This window comes from Nansenia antarctica (genome assembly GCF_963989245.1).
Source record: "Nansenia antarctica genome assembly, chromosome: 3".
Taxonomy (NCBI): Eukaryota; Metazoa; Chordata; class Actinopteri; order Argentiniformes; family Microstomatidae; genus Nansenia; species Nansenia antarctica.
In genome coordinates, this window is record NC_137688.1 from 18,174,842 (window position 1) to 18,192,603 (window position 17,762).

General features: G+C 42.5%; 2 protein-coding genes across 2 annotated transcripts; both read left to right on the forward strand.

Moving 5' to 3' along the window:
* Positions 1-643: 643 nt before the first annotated feature.
* Positions 644-3,151, forward strand: LOC308153809 (protocadherin beta-16-like; the record flags this gene model as incomplete). The annotated part of the gene is made up of 1 exon (XM_080526998.1): positions 644-3,151. One exon carries the CDS (start codon positions 644-646, stop codon positions 3,149-3,151), a length of 2,508 nt encoding a protein of 835 aa, XP_080383124.1.
* Positions 3,152-4,530: 1,379 nt separating this feature from the next.
* LOC308152223 (protocadherin alpha-C2-like) lies at positions 4,531-10,827 on the forward strand (the record flags this gene model as incomplete). The annotated part of the gene is made up of 2 exons (XM_080525147.1): positions 4,531-6,903; positions 10,795-10,827. Exons 1-2 carry the CDS (start codon positions 4,612-4,614, stop codon positions 10,825-10,827), a joined length of 2,325 nt encoding a protein of 774 aa, XP_080381273.1. The 5' UTR covers positions 4,531-4,611.
* Between the last annotated feature and the right edge of the window lie 6,935 nt (positions 10,828-17,762).

The following is a 17,762-nucleotide window of genomic DNA, read 5'->3' on the forward strand; positions in this document are numbered from 1 at the left end:
TTACATTTGTCTAGGATGGTACAGTAGTGTGTGCTGTTGGGCTTCTGGTCCATGACCTTAAGGGTCTGCTTGTATAGGGTGGCTAATGGCTTTAGGGAAGTGCTGTATGCATGGCCCCAGCTTGTCAAACAATATGTGAGGTGCTACCAATCACTGGAGTGTGATTCCAAATCACCTCCACTAAAATTACAACTCGATTGTTTTCACTGTACGACTGCGTCATCCATTGGAGCAACAACAAACTAACTTCGAATTAAATGATGTGGCCTTATTTGCGAGTCCTTTATAACTCTTGGCCTGAACACAAAACTATTTTTGTGATGCGTTTCGTTCACAAGCTTGCAGAATGACATTTAGGAATGCAAGTGCTGATGAAATGCACAAAGTGTCGCTGCTCACCAGTAAAACGCATTCGTTCTTGATGTAGACCTACTGGTGTAAGTCGCCATGACAGTTTGTCAGAAGAAGGAGAGAAAGACACATTCCCAGGACAGCTCCCAGGTTCTGAATCCATCGTTTACAATGGATTAACAAATAACCTGCATCTTGATTCACCATCGGAAAGACCTCCGTGCATTTTTAAATATAGTGGTAATCTCTATTCGATATTGTGCTTTGTTGCGTAGGTTTAACAATTCTAACAATGGAATCGTACATCAGCGTGCAGTCATGGAGGAGGTACGTCTGGTTCTTTCTTCTTCTCTCTGCCGCCCTGAAAACGGCGTCTGCTGTTACCCACTATTCTATTCCGGAGGAAATGGAAGAAGGTTCAATTGTCGCCAATTTAGCAGCAGATTTGGGAATTGACCTAAAGACTTTGAATAAACGGAAACTTCGGTTAGATATAATCGCCAATAAGAAATACCTAGATGTGAATAAAGAAACGGGAGAGATGTACATTGTTGAAAAGATGGACCGGGAACATCTCTGTGCCTCTAAAACCACATGCTATTTAAAAATGGAAGTTATAATAGAAGATCCAGTTCGAATATTTAACATTGAGTTAGAGGTAATGGATATTAACGACAATGCACCACAGTTTAGAAGGGACGTAATCAATTTAGATATATCCGAGTCTACTGCCGTTAGAGAGCGTTTCTCTCTGAGCAACGCGGTGGACCCAGATGTGGGCACGAATTCGGTGAAAACCTATCATCTAAGCAAGAGCGAGCACTTTGATATTGAGATTCAGTCAGGAAGGGACGGTTCCAAATTTGCAGATCTTATTCTAAAAAAGTCATTAGATCGAGAAAAACAGGCTGTTCATAATGTAATACTCACCGCTGTTGACGGTGGAGTCCCGGCGCGCTCCGGTACAGCAAACATCATTGTTCGCGTGTTGGATACGAATGACAACGCCCCCAAATTTGATAAGGATAGCTACACCATTGATGTGATGGAAAACTCCCCAATTGGAAGCCTTGTGGTTAAACTAAATGCAACAGACTTAGACGATGGGACCAACTCGGATATAATATACTCATATAGTTTGTATACATCAGAGAAAACGCAAGACACCTTCATATTAAACCCAGATAACGGTGAAATATCGGTAAAGGGAATGATAAATTATGAAGACTTTAGGATATATGATATGGAAGTCATAGCAACTGATAAGGGCGCCAATTCTTTATCAGGACAATGTAAATTAACCATTCTTGTCACAGATATGAATGATAACCACCCAGAATTATCTATAAAATCATTTCAAAGTCCAATAAAAGAGAATGTAGCAGTAGACACGGTGATAGCTGTGGTTAGTGTCAGCGATAAAGATTCAGGTGATAATGGAATAGTTGATGTACATATTCCAAATCATTTACCTTTTACGCTGAGAGAGTCTTCTGATAATTATTATGAGTTAGTAGTTTCTGAATCTTTGGACCGTGAAAAGGTCCCAGAATATGACATCACTTTCACCGTTACAGACAGGGGTTCCCCTCCGCTATCTGACAATGAAACTATGACTTTAGAACTATTGGACGTTAACGACAACGTTCCACAGTTCCCCCAGACGATCTATACTATACCTGTTATGGAGAATAACGCGCCTGGGGCCTTGCTAAGTTCCCTCACTGCGTTTGATCCAGACCTCCACGAAAACCAGTATCTAGTTTATTTCATCATAGAGAAGGAGATAGTGAACACCTCCATGTCCATGTTGTTCTCCATCAATCCAGAGAACGGGAATCTTTACGCGCTAAAGACGTTTGACTATGAGATAGAGAAGGAGTTCCTCTTCCACATTGAGGCCAGAGACTCTGGTGTTCCTCCTCTCAGCAGTAACGTGACTGTCCACATCATTATTGTGGACCAGAACGACAACAGCCCGCTCATTGTCTCTCCGTGGCGCGCGCACGGCTCCGTGGTGGAGGAAAAGATCCCCAGATCCACCGATAAAGGATCCCTGGTAGCCAAGGTGATAGCCATAGACACAGACTCAGTACAGAACTCTCGGATTACATACCAGTTTCTACAGGTTACTGACGCCACGTTATTCAGTCTGGACCAATACAACGGAGAGATCAAAACAATGAGAATGTTCAGTTACAGAGATCCACGTCACCAAAGGCTGGTTGTCATCGCCAAGGACAACGGGGAGCCTTCTCTCTCTGCTACAGTCACCATCAAGCTGTCAACAGTGGAGACTGCTGTTAAAGCCTACTCTGACATGACTGAAGTGCCTCTAGAATATGACATCTTCTCAGACTTAAACCTGTATTTGGTGATCGGGCTGGGCTCGGTGTCGTTTCTGTTGTTGATCACCATATTGGTCACCATCGTGCTGAAGTGTCAGACACCGAAGCCCAGCAAAGCGGCTCCTGTCTGTAGGAACAGCGTGATCAGCGAGAGGAACTCTACCATCGCAGATTCCACCCTGGTCTCCAACGATGCCTACTGGTACAGTCTGTTTCTAGCGGAGACGAGGAAAGGAAAGCTGGTGGTCAGACAGCCTGCACCAAAGGGCTCCAGATACATCGTGTCCAGTATACCAAGGAGCACGGGACTGACAGAGACCAGCGACTCAGCGGCCTCTACTCTGCAGGTAAGAAATACGTGGTCATCTGAGAACAAACTAGGCCAAAAATCGTTTGACGTGCGCTGGATTTCCGTGCGTAATAATAGTTTACATGCAAATGGTGTCTGTTAACGAGTATGTGTTAATAACCTCATAGTAGCCAACGGACCCACAGGTGGATCCGAAGTGATATAAAGAGCTTACCTCGATCAATTCTCTCCATCGATATCACATTTTTTTCACAACTTTGCATGCTATACGATGCCACCATTTTTTCCCCGAGACGGTAAACACGGCCTAAGTCACATCCAGTTTTCTCCAACTGGAGAATGTGTCATGTCCGGTCTCAACGCCGAATTTCCATACCATTGGTCGGCCAACCCAAAAAAATCCCTCCCCCCCCCCCAAAAAAGAAAAGAAATCTGATACATGAGAAAGGTCAAAGGTCAAAGACGGTGCCAAAATATCTCCAAATGGCCTAAACATATTGGTGTCCGCCTAAACATACCTGTACTAAAACAGGTACAAAGTTGCATTTGCTCACATTACTAGCATCGACTTTGGCACAAGTACTAATAAGACCCTGGAGTACTGATTCCTAGATGATTTGGGCTTGGTCATCAGGTTTCCAAGGTGATATTCACTGTAAAAGCTGTTGTTTTTTTAGGCGGAGACTGAATTTGAGATGTTTTATAATGTTCTAGCTCTATATATATATTTACTCTGACACAGTAACATAGATTTTGATTCTGACACTTCTACAGCCACTCCACAGGTGTTAGCTTTCATTTGATAACAAGATCATTATGAAGGCCCTTGTGATTGTGGAGATATTCTATATTCACTGTGGGCATGTCATTTCGAGCAGAAAACCAGAAAAATTAGGTGGATAAGATCAGGGACATCCATCGAAGTATACAGTGTTTTTATGTATCCCTTATTTATACATTGAGATGAAAAGTCACATTTGGTATTAATTAATAACATTTTTTTTTTTTTTTTTACAAAGAAACCCTATAAGACGAAGTCATCGATCATGCTTTATTGTTATCAATTAGCCGACGACTGAAACAAATTTAGCTGCTATAAAAAGTACACTTAGAATGCAATTTCCTTCTTAAAGCTGGCTTGAATTCCATGCGATGTATGTAGGCCTAAGTCATATCAAACAATTACAATTCTACCAAGAAGTTGTAATATATTTCTAGAGACGTGATGACTGGTGAAATGCGCAAAGCGTCGCTGCTTACCAATCAAATGAACTCTTACATGATGTCATAGTCGCCATGACAGTTTTCCACTGAGGCAGATCCTCTTTGGTTTAGACAGCTCGCAGGTCCTGAATTCAGAGCTATAGGATATGCAATTCTCACCATCGTCACAGCGTCAAACTATCATCTCCTTTTCTCGCTATACATCCCCCACTACCTTGACGTTTTCGTTTTTCTGAATTACGCACAGAGAAAATCAATCCAAAGATGAAGTCGCATACCAGAACAGAGTCATCTGGCAGGTATGTCTCGGTCTTTATTCTTCTCTCTGCCGCCCTGAACACGGCATCTGCGGTCACTCACTATTCTATTCCCGAGGAAATGGAGGAGGGATCCGTGGTGGCCAATCTAGCCACTGACTTGGGTCTGGATGCGAAAACCATAGCTAAACGTAAAGTCCGACTGGATGTCATCGGCAATAAGAGGTATCTGGAGATGAATAAAAACACGGGGGAGCTAATCATTGCAGAGAAGATTGACAGAGAACAGTTATGTAACAGTAAGACTCCATCATGTTTCCTCAAAATGGATGTTACGATTGAAAACCCAATAAGATTGTTTAACATTGAAGTGGAAATAACGGACATCAATGACAACGCGCCCCAGTTTCGCAGAGACACAATGCACTTGGATGTATCTGAGTCGACACCTGCAGGAGAACGATTCTCGCTAACCAATGCTGTAGACCCTGATTTTGGTTCAAACTCGGTGAAGACGTATTACTTAAGCGACAGTGAGCATTTCAATGTAGAGATTCAGACTGGAAGAGACGGATCGAAATTTGCCGATTTGATTTTGAAAAAGGCTTTAGACCGAGAGGAGCAGGCTGTTCGTGGTCTAATACTCACGGCAGTAGACGGAGGAGTCCCCCCGCGCTCCGGTACAGCCAGCATCATTGTTCGCGTGCTCGATATGAATGACAACGCCCCTAAGTTTGACAAAGAAAGCTACACGATAGATATAATGGAAAACTCTCCAATAGGGAGTCTTGTAGTTAAATTGAATGCAACCGACTCAGATGAAGGTACTAATTCGGAGATAGTATATTCATATAGTCTTTATACATCAGAAAAAACGCAAGAAACATTCACCTTAAACTCGAATAACGGTGAAATCACAGTCAAAGAGATGATTAATTATGAGGATTTTAGGATTTATGAAATGGAGGTTATAGCTACGGATAAAGGGATAATTTCCTTATCAGGACAATGTAAATTAATTATTTTGGTTGCAGATATGAATGACAATCACCCAGAAATATCAATTAAATCATTCCAGAGTCCAATCAAGGAGAATGTAGCAATAAACACGGTGATAGCAGTGGTTAGTGTCAGTGACAAAGATTCAGGAGAAAATGGCAAAGTTGATATTCATATTCCTGATAAATTGCCTTTCACACTGAGGGAGTCCTCTGAAAACTATTATGAGCTTATAGTTTCAGAACCTTTGGACCGTGAGAAGGTCCCAGAATATGACATCACATTTACGGTAACAGACAGGGGTTCCCCTCCGCTATCTGACAATGAAACTATGACTTTAGAACTACTGGACGTTAACGACAACGTTCCACAGTTCCCCCAGACGTACTATACTATACCTGTTATGGAGAATAACGCGCCTGGGGCCTTGCTAAGTTCCCTCACTGCGTTTGATCCAGACCTCCATGAAAACCAGTATCTAGTTTATTTCATCATAGAGAAGGAGATAGTGAACACCTCCATGTCCATGTTGTTCTCCATCAATCCGGAGAATGGTAATCTTTACGCGCTAAAGACGTTTGACTATGAGATAGAGAAGGAGTTCCTCTTCCACATTGAGGCCAGAGACTCTGGTGTTCCTCCTCTCAGCAGTAACGTGACTGTTCACATCATTATTGTGGACCAGAACGACAACAGCCCGCTCATAGTCTCTCCGTGGCGCGAGCACGGCTCCGTGGTGGAGGAAAAGATCCCCAGATCCACCGATAAAGGATCCCTGGTCGCCAAGGTGATAGCCATAGACACAGACTCAGTACAGAACTCTCGGATTACATACCAGTTTCTACAGGTTACTGACGCCACGTTATTCAGTCTGGACCAATACAACGGAGAGATCAAAACTATGAGAATGTTCAGTTACAGAGATCTGCGTCACCAACGGCTGGTTGTCATCGCCAAGGACAACGGGGAGCCTTCTCTCTCTGCTACAGTCACCATCAAGCTGTCAACAGTGGAGACTGCTGTTAAAGCCTACTCTGACATGACTGAAGTGCCTCTAGAATATGACATCTTCTCAGACTTAAACCTGTATTTGGTGATCGGGCTGGGCTCGGTGTCGTTTCTGTTGTTGATCACCATATTGGTCACCATCGTGCTGAAGTGTCAGACACCGAAGCCCAGCAAAGCGGCTCCTGTCTGTAGGAACAGCGTGATCAGCGAGAGGAACTCTACCATCGCAGATTCCACCCTGGTCTCCAACGATGCCTACTGGTACAGTCTGTTTCTAGCGGAGACGAGGAAAGGAAAGCTGGTGGTCAGACAGCCTGCACCAAAGGGCTCCAGATACATCGTGTCCAGTATACCAAGGAGCACGGGACTGACAGAGACCAGCGACTCAGCGGCCTCTACTCTGCAGGTAAGGACACTCTTTCCATCTGATTGAAAAGAATCCTATCGATTTGAAACCGTGCTGGACTTTCGTTTTTTTTCACAGTGATTACTGAAAAATAACATGTATCAAACGCTATTTCTTCCAGGCCCTGAGCCTCAGATTATTAGGCCGATATCTACTATCACTGTAACGACAAAAGCTACTTTTACGTGTGACGATAAATCAACATTGACATCTATTTGCTATCCATTTTATAACCTTTATAAACGCTGTATTTAATGACACATTACTGTGTATGTATAGCCCTTCACACGCCGTTTTCATTATCCACAGTCATAAACGTTAAGTGCTCAACCAAATCTTTTTAAATCAAAGATAAGGCAAATGCGTATTTATAAAGATTGCTCACACTTTCTAAGCAAACTTTGGGATTCATAAAAAACTAACTCGATGGGAGAATGTGCGGTCATCCAAGTAGCACTTTGCGTACGTACATAAACTGGAGAAATGAGCAGCTGCGACTCCGATGGCAGAAGGATAAAACTCGAGAAAGGCTTTGAAATTGATAACATTGTGTAAAATAAATCGAAATATTACCTATCACATATTATTAAGAGTTCCCTGGAGTGCACACAAAAAAACCTCATTCTAAAATGTAATCTACTTTACCATAGAGTATTTGGAGGCCTCTTTATAACTTTCCTTCTTTTCCTTTTCCTGATGTTGATGGCTTCCCAACTGTCACAGGGGATGGAAATTGTATGATGGTTAAATGTGCACATGTTGAGATAAACTAAATAAACAAATATTTGACTGGAATATCATGTTTGGACTTTTATTCACAATCAGGGTGATGTTATATGGTATTAGGAACAGTACACTGTAAAAAACCCTGTATGGAACCCAGGTGGTAACATAGTTACCATGGTATCAAGCAATGTGACCATCAGTAACCACTGCAGGGCATTGTTCGTGGTTCTGAGAGGAATCGATGATGATGATTGCGTATGAAAACGTAGGGTTAATTACAAGCAGCCCTGCAGTTTAATGCACATGGTAAACATGTAACATCCTGTTCACCATGTCGTCATAGACTCCTGCCATGCCATATCAAGTGAGCTACTTACTTCGAACCTATTAAGGCATTCATATTTTCCCTGCCTTTTATTGCTGTTGATATAATAGTCAGGTGTAGATGACTCCACCCTTTCCACCACATTACCAGTCTAAAACAGGTCACCGTCTACATGACCAGCTAATCCTTCTGACGCGAACCCTTTCCCACTGAAAGGCACCTGTGATTTATTCATGTTAATGTCCTTCTAGCACCTCCGTAAGCAGCTGCAGAATCCCTCCCTCATTGAGTGACAGGCTGAGTGATGTTGTTGCTGTGCAGCTTGTGCGTCCTGTGGCCTACATTTCAACACAGTGACTGAAGGCCTCCGTCACACAAAGCTGCACAGCATGACTTTTTGGAGTTACGTGAACACATGGAGATGACCTGGTAGGGTAGCATGTGATTTATATCTGGTACAGCCTGATCAGGGCATTTCACAGAGCTTTTATAGGCCGGAATATAAATTGATTTAAGACAATTGATGGTTATTTAAAGCTTAAGGTCTTGAGTGTCCATCTTCTCATCGTTGATATGCTTTTATTTCCAAAGGCACATCCTTCTTGAGATCCGTTTCATCAAATGTTTCCACCCACAGCAACAAAAATACACCAACCCTTCTTTCTCCCCCAGTGAGGCCAGCCTGGCAGGCTGCAGGCTGCAGGCCTCACTGGGCTGTAGAGCAGAGTGTGAATGCGGCCGCTCCTCCGTCTGTGCTGCAGGGGTTTGCTCTCCGTGCGTTACGTCACTCAGGAGGGAAAAGAGAGCAGGGGAAGGTCTGCAGTAAGAGAGAGAGAGCGGTCAGGGTGCTTGTGTTGAGCTGGTTTTGGCTGTCTCTCTCTCTTTCTTTCTCTCTCTCTCTCATTCTCACTCTTTCTGTCTCTGTCTCTCTCAATTTCAGCAATATCTGCATTCAATGATGATAGGCTTTGACCTCATGTCGTGTTATAACACTTTAATAATGTATCCAGGCCTGTGTTGAACTCATTTGTTTGTATGGATGGTTCCTTTAAAAAGGTAAGTATGTGCAGAATAAGTGAGGTGTGTGTGTGTGTGTGTGTGTGTGTGTGTGTGTGTGTGTGTGTGTGTGTGTGCGTCGCACGTTCTTGTGTGACTGTGGGTTTTTGTGTGGATTGCTTAATTCTGTGCTGTCAGTTTACTAACCAAATCTTTCTCTTTTCAGGCTATCATCCAGTTTTTCTGCCATGCAGTTTTTTTGCCTGTTCTACATTTGTTTGGCTGTAAAATGTTTTTTTGGTTGAGTTATATGACTTTTGGAGCATATGGCATAGGGTTAAAACCAAAGTCTCCTGATTCTGACAAAAAAAATTAAATAAACAAAAGATTAACTAGAGAAGTTTAGTAAAGCCATAGAAAACCATGCATATCATTTGTGTTTATGTTGACACTGACTTGACCATTGAAATGCCTGTTTCTTTTCTCTCCGTTCTAAAGTATCCTAAATGAGAGAAGTCCGCTCTGCAGCTGGAGGTACGCAGAAGTCTCACTCCCCCCACCCCGGACCCTGTTTTCAATACACAAATGACTGTTTCTGTTTTTGTGTTTTTCTTTTCTTTTGCGGTGGAGTTGTTCTTATGTCCTGTTTTTCCTCTTGGAGAAGGAGTTATGATTTTGATGACAAACGTCACGTTGTCAATACACACACACACACACACACACACACACACACACACACACACATACTGTCTACTATCACCTATTATCCTCTTTGGCCAATTTAACAAGTCCTTAGCCTACATATATAAGCCAATCTTACAGGCTCTCCCTCAAGGCCCCAGTCCCTCAGCTCTAACCACATAATCAATATACTTCATATTACTATTCTAATGCTGATGTGTCGGTGGTGGTGTCCTATTGCCCTAGACCTTCTTCCAGTCTTTCTGCCTTGCCACAACAATGCCTGGTGGATGCTTTCCTATCAAGAGAGTCATAATGGCATTGCTTGACCTTATGGGACATCAGAGAGAGTAGTAATCATAATGCTGCTGGTGATATTAATCTGTGGCCTGTTTGACAGAGGCCCTTAATGGTAATCCAGATTAAGGAGGGGGATTAAGATGTGCCCTTTTCCCCCCACTCATGTCCCTGTGCCCTGTACCTGGCCTTGGGGCCACAGAACAATATATACCCCCCAACACCCCCCCCCCCCCAGGCCTGGCACACCAGGCTGGACACACAGACACACACCTACTTCATAATCTACTTTGGTTTTGGATGGGACAAAAGATCTGTCCCCCTGCATCTCAGAGCCAATATGCTCTTACACTGTCCTCCTGTGCATGTGATATTAACCTGTGTTCATCTCCTTTAGTCCCATCACTAAAGCAGATTAGGCACATTATTGTATTTCAGATTGTGTGTTTGTGTGTTTGTGTGTTGGATTAGACTGTGCTGTTTGTGAGTGATTGATTGTTAGACAAGATCACGTGATGACTCCGGTGACTTCTTGTATGCTGCAGTGTGATTTGTGATCTTAATTCTCCGCGCAGGGGGACGCAAAATGAAACTAAGCACCCTGTTACTTAGCAACCACCCTCCCTCACGTAGTCCTGGAGCATGGTATTCATTGATAGCCTCACCCACCCCCCCCCCCCCCCCCCCCCAACACGACATGTTCACGGACCATCCCCTGCCCTCCTCTCTGTCCTTTTGCCTGAAGCACCTGTCTGAGTGACAGACCTCGGCTGCATGAGACATGTCAGGGTCTGGCCCAATCACAAGGCTATGAATGTCATGGATGTCCCTCCCACCTTTGTCTAATTCTCTCCTCTCGTTGGCAGGACTCCACCACGACCAGCAGTAGTTCCTCGTAAGGCCCCTCCCCCCCACCTGTCCACTGGAGGGACGTCCAGATGAACCCCCGGCAAGTGATGAAAGGAACACCCCCTTCTCCTCTCTCCCCAAACCCCCCCCCCCCCCCCACTGATCCTCAACACCTGCATCTCCTTGCCCATTCCATGGTGACTATATGGTGACTTCTTGACCCCGGCCACACCCCCTGATCTCTAAGCACACGCTAACCCAATCAGAGCAAACACATTTATCCCTTCAACACGCATGATTCTGCATGGCTATGGCCCATCACTCTGGGCTTTACATGTCTCTACCCACAGTTGAGAGAAAAGACACTCGAGAAACTAAACCGCACAAGAAATGCTACTTCTGGACACACAGAAGGAGTTCAAAACAACAGTCCACAACATGAACTTAAGGAGACGGGACATTGGAATGTGGAATTGCCTTCAAAGACTGTAACCCGTCTCTAAAAAGGAAATAAACTTGGATATGATGTGTTTTTTTTCCTCCTCTGTATTTCGTCTTGCTCTGTCAGAGCATGGGTGTGGAAATGTATAATCAAACAAACATGTCAGAACAAAAAACAACAGATAGTATTAGTGAGTATAGGACAAAAGGGAATTAGTGTTGTGTGATGTAGTGTAGTTTTCTGTAGTGTACAACAACCTTGTGCTTATATGTGTGAGAGACATGTTTAGAGTCATTTTCATGACATCAATCAATATCAATATCAGAAAGAGTGAGGCCTTCTTTATCAGTGTATAATGGTAGCTGCCTTTTTGTTCATTTGCATGGAGATGTCCATCTAAGTGCTTTGTTGGTAGTGTTAGATCCAGGACCTGAGTCATCCACAGTGTCTACGAAGGCCTCACTCTTCAATCATCCTGTCGTTGTTGTTGTTGTTGTTGTTGTTTTTCATCCAGAACAGAGATTCAAGATGGTAGAGAGATGCAGGAAGGGGAATAGACACACAAGGGTTTGAATAGAAGCCCTGAGAGCGCCACCTTATGACCCCACGGAGGCTGCTGGTCTTGAGAGGGGGTCGGAGGTCAAAGCCATTGGCCTATGTGCTCTGAGGAAACAAACTTGCATTGTGACATCACCTCCAAACCCACATGTCCGACCAGCGTCCTTGACAGGGTGGAACAGGATTCCTCAACCCAGATCTGTGAAGGCTGCTGATGTTCATTTATAAGGATTTAAAGTATGTAGTCAAGAGACTTCAGTTGCTTGTCCTTACTTAAGCGTAACTGGCACAAATGAAAACCTTGGGTCTTTTGGGTCTGGGTTGAGAAATGTGGCTGTACAGATAATACTCCCCACATACTTACTGTATGTGACAATGTATTTGGTTCTGTATGCCAAACTATTCCTGTCTCTCGGCATCAGGTTTTTAATTACCTAAGATGATGACATTTGAACTCAAATCCAAATACGTAGTCCACATATAGTTTGCATTAGCGTAAATGTAATATTCTATTTCAGAGCCTTTTAACGTTTGCTTTAAAATCAAGAAGAGAAGATATGGAGTTTTTTTTTATCAGTTCAATGAATCTGTTAAGAGTGTCCTTTATCAGTATATATTAACATGTTTGATGTTTTTGATGCCAATGCTTTAGTGTCCAAGTGAACAAACAAACAAAAATGTTGGAATTGTTCAATGAAATACACGAAATGTTTTAAAGTTCACATTACTTTTTTAAATCTTTTTTTTTTATCGGTCTATAGAATGTGACTGCGTAACAAAGAGAAACAATATGTATGTAATAGTATTAATAACGACTATTGCTGCTTTAAGTTGTGTTCAAGGCAAGCATAAAAGTGCTTTGTGTATAGTTATCTATTGACAGTGCAATTATGTATGTATTCATTTTGTCCTACTGTGTACTATTGTGATCTGTTACAGTATATCTAAGACCATTACATTTATTACAAAATATCTCTTGCTTTGTGAGTTACTCGATAAATGGTTCACTTAGCTTTCTGGCAGGCCCACGCTCCATAGAAGGCTCCGGCTGAGGTCACTACCACTGGTTAGGAGGTAATCTCTCCTTTCGTTGACGTGTTTTGCTAGGCTTCTTTTGAGGAAGTTAATCAGACAGTAGCAGACTGTGGTGTGGTGCCAATAGTTAGTAAGATCTTATGAAGCGAAAGTTGTCTGCAAGTTTAGTTGCAGTTCAGACTGCATGTTATTAGCAACACTCTACTCTTCATTGAGTTGGCTGTATTATTAAGTACAACGAATGTGAGGAACGATGGGACGTCGTCTACAAAGGTAAGCATGTGCATCGTTGCGATGCCGCTCGACTCATCACAAATGAAATTGTATTAATGTTTTACTACATAAATCGCTCGCTAGCTACATGTTACTTGAGGTAAAGTTGTATGATGGTAACCAGTTTGACATATACTTGTAGCACCGCCTAGAAACTGTAACAATGGGCCCTGTAAAAGACAACATCTGTACTTAAAAGGGTAAGATGTCTTCTTGATAGAATGCTCTAGACAGCACTGCTGTACTTATGATAGGTACTGACTGAGGTCTAGCTTTATGTAGGCCAGTCACACACTCTGCGCTTATGAAACACCTGATTATTAATGTCATAAATGAACAGCCTATGAGGAACTATCAGAACTGCCACTGCTATTTTTATCTTGACCTTTTCTCTCAGACAAGACAGGCCTGTTTCCTATAAGTCATCCGTAGTAGTCAGAGATGCCATTGAAACCCCCCACCTCACCGCCCTATTGAAGAGAAGATGTGTGTGTGACCCTGATTCTGCTGAGCTAATAACTCTGAAGAGCCTGTTAGCATCGCTTGCTAGCAAATCTGCTCCATCTAGCCATGGGCTTCTAGTCTCAGTTTCAGTGTTAATTAAAGGTTCACATCTGGTGTAGTAAAGCTAATTGCACCATTTGTGTTCAAGCTGTTAGCATCTGTGTGTGTTGTAGTTGCTGTTCTACTGTACATATGGTGAAAACAAACAAACTAACCAAAAGGTTGCCTACCTGTAACCTGTGCCACTGTTCTACACAATGGATATTAGAGGTATACTGTATATTTACTGGCATACATTTGTGATCTTGTGATTGCATTATTCTGCCACAATCGTGACCTGCAGCTTCAAATGGTATGTTAAGATGAACGATCCTGGGTTGAGGTACAGATCATGATGGAAGTGATTATTCAAAACAGCTTGTTTTGACCGAGGGTAGTGCAAGCTCTGTAGTAGACTGAACCCCTTTACAATAGCTTGTGTTCTCTCTGTACTGTTATACAATGACACAATATGAGAATTACTATTTTCATTGTGATTCTTTTACTGTATGCACCTCTTTGATGTAAATAGAACTCATTGCTCTGTGTTAGTATGTAAAGGTCAACGGTCATACTCTGTGAAAGACAGAAGCATTAGTTGAACCCCTGACCCCAGTGGCGGGGTTTTATAGAGAGACTGAGCGACTGCATTGTTTGTTGATCTGGTTCATGTTCCCCTGTTGCCTTTGGCTTGCCAGGCTTTCTACTTTTGTTATAAGTGCATTTGTGCATGCATGCATGTGTATGATTGTGCCTGTCCGTATGAGTGTGTGTGTATGTATACTACCATGCTTGTTTTAAAGTGTGTGTGTGTGTGTGTGTGTGTGTGTGTGTGTGTGTGTGTGTGTGTGTGTGTGTGTGTACATCTCCATAGAGAGATGAGGTAATGCAGCAGAGAGACATTTAGGATCAGAGCATGAGTCTCTTATTTTACTATTTATTTTCTTCTTCTTTTTACTGAATTGTGTTGTGACCACATCTCCTGATAATCACTATCAATGTGAATGTCTCATTAGCGTAAATGTAATATTCTATTTCAGAGCCTTTTAACGTTTGCTTTAAAATCAAGAAGAGAAGATATGGTGTTTTTTTATCAGTTCAATGAATCTGTTAAGAGTGTCCTTTATCAGTATATATTAACATGTTTGATGTTTTTGATGCCAATGCTTTAGTATCCAAGTGAACAAACAAACAAAAATGTTGGAATTGTTCAATGAAATACACGAAATGTTTTAAAGTTCACATTACTTTTTTAAATATTTTTTTTTTATCGGTCTATAGAATGTGACTGCGTAACAAAGAGAAACAATATGTATGTAATAGTATTAATAACGACTATTGCTGCTTTAAGTTGTGTTCAAGGCAAGCATAAAAGTGCTTTGTGTATAGTTATCTATTGACAGTGCAATTATGTATGTATTAATTTTGTCCTACTGTGTACTATTGTGATCTGTTACAGTATATCTAAGACCATTACATTTATTACAAAATATCTCTTGCTTTGTGAGTTACTCGATAAATGGTTCACTTAGCTTTCTGGCAGGCCCACGCTCCATAGAAGGCTCCGGCTGAGGTCACTACCACTGGTTAGGAGGTCATCTCTCCTTTCGTTTACGTGTTTTGCTAGGCTTCTTTTGAGGAAGTTAATCAGACAGTAGCAGACTGTGGTGTGGTGCCAATAGTTAGTAAGATCTTATGAAGCGAAAGTTGTCTGCAAGTTTAGTTGCAGTTCAGACTGCATGTTATTAGCAACACTCTACTCTTCATTGAGTTGGCTGTATTATTAAGTACAACGAATGTGAGGAACGATGGGACGTCGTCTACAAAGGTAAGCATGTGCATCGTTGCGATGCCACTCGACTCATCACAAATGAAATTGTATTAATTTTTTACTACATAATTCGCTCGCTAGCTACATGTTACTTGAGGTAAAGTTGTATGATGGTAACCAGTTTGACATATACTTGTAGCACCGCCTAGAAACTGTAACAATGGGCCCTGTAAAAGACAACATCTGTACTTAAAAGGGTAAGATGTCTTCTTGATAGAATGCTCTAGACAGCACTGCTGTACTTATGATAGGTACTGACTGAGGTCTAGCTTTATGTAGGCCAGTCACACACTCTGCGCTTATGAAACACCTGATTATTAATGTCATAAATGAACAGCCTATGAGGAACTATCAGAACTGCCACTGCTATTTTTATCTTGACCTTTTCTCTCAGACAAGACAGGCCTGTTTCCTATAAGTCATCCGTAGTAGTCAGAGATGCCATTGAAACCCCCCACCTCACCGCCCTATTGAAGAGAAGATGTGTGTGTGACCCTGATTCTGCTGAGCTAATAACTCTGAAGAGCCTGTTAGCATCGCTTGCTAGCAAATCTGCTCCATCTAGCCATGGGCTTCTAGTCCTAGTTTCAGTGTTAATTAAAGGTTCACATCTGGTGTAGTAAAGCTAATTGCACCATTTGTGTTCAAGCTGTTAGCATCTGTGTGTGTTGTAGTTGCTGTTCTACTGTACATATGGTGAAAACAAACAAACTAACCAAAAGGTTGCCTACCTGTAACCTGTGTCACTGTTCTACACAATGGATATTAGAGGTATACTGTATATTTACTGGCATACATTTGTGATCTTGTGATTGCATTATTCTGCCACAATCGTGACCTGCAGCTTCAAATGGTATGTTAAGATGAACGATCCTGGGTTGAGGTACAGATCATGATGGAAGTGATTATTCAAAACAGCTTGTTTTGACGGAGGGTAGTGCAAGCTCTGTAGTAGACTGAACCCCTTTACAATAGCTTGTGTTCTCTCTGTACTGTTATACAATGACACAATATGAGAATTACTATTTTCATTGTGATTATTTTACTGTAGGCACCTCTTTGATGTAAATAGAACTCATTGCTCTGTGTTAGTATGTAAAGGTCAACGGTCATACTCTGTGAAAGACAGAAGCATTAGTTGAACCCCTGACCCCAGTGGCTGGGTTTTATAGAGAGACTGAGCGACTGTATTGTTTGTTGATCTGGTTTATGAATGAATGAATGAATGGTCTTTATTGTCATTGATATAGTACAGGTACCATACAACGAAATTTGGGAGGGGGGGCTCCCCTGGTGCTAGGAAAAAAATACTAAAAACAAGAAGGCCTTTGGCCTTTGGCTTGCCAGGCTTTCTACTTTTGTTATAAGTGCATTTGTGCATGCATGCATGTGTATGATTGTGCCTGTCCGTATGAGTGTGTGTGTATGTATACTACCATGCTTGTTTTAAAGTGTGTGTGTGTGTGTGTGTGTGTGTGTGTGTGTGCGTGTGTGTGTGTGTGTGTGTGTGTGCGTGCGTGTGCGTGTGCGTGTGGGTGTGGGTGTGCGTGTGCGTATGTGTGCGTGTGTGTGTGTACATCTCCATAGAGAGATGAGGTAATGCAGCAGAGAGACATTTAGGATCAGAGCATGAGTCTCTTATTTTACTATTTATTTTCTTCTTCTTTTTACTGAATTGTGTTGTGACCACATCTCCTGATAATCACTACTTCTCAGTGTTTTGATGTGTTGCTTGTAAATACAAAATGTGAATAAAAGCTTTAAAATTAAATGGTTTTTACGAGCTGATATTTACCATGGTCTGATGGGAATGGCTGGAGACGATCAGCACTTAGCAGTGTTCCGTTCCCAGAAGTTTTCCGGAACAAAGTGTCTCCCTCCTCCTGACCCAGATAGGAGACTCCCACTGTACTGCTCTGCTGCTGGGAGCCGCTGACAGGCAGACACACGGACAACACACGGCGGCCAGCACTCAGAGCTCCCAGGCTGGCTGCAGCAGGGTGGTATCAGTGGTGATCTTCATAGGCCTGCCCTGCATGGTTCTCCTCTAACCGCACCACATCTGGGCCCTGTTATTCAAAACGTTTAATCTGGATCAGAATGATCCCGATTCTTTTCTCTGATCCAGGATCAGATCGAGCTGGCTGATTTTGAGTCGTATATATGGGAAATCAGCCAGCTCGATCTGATCCTGGATTAAACATTTTGAACAACTGGGCCCTCATGATGATCCTCCCCCGCCCATGACTCCTGTCCTCTGTGACATCCCCAATCCCAGCCTTCGCTCATCCCACAGCTGACTC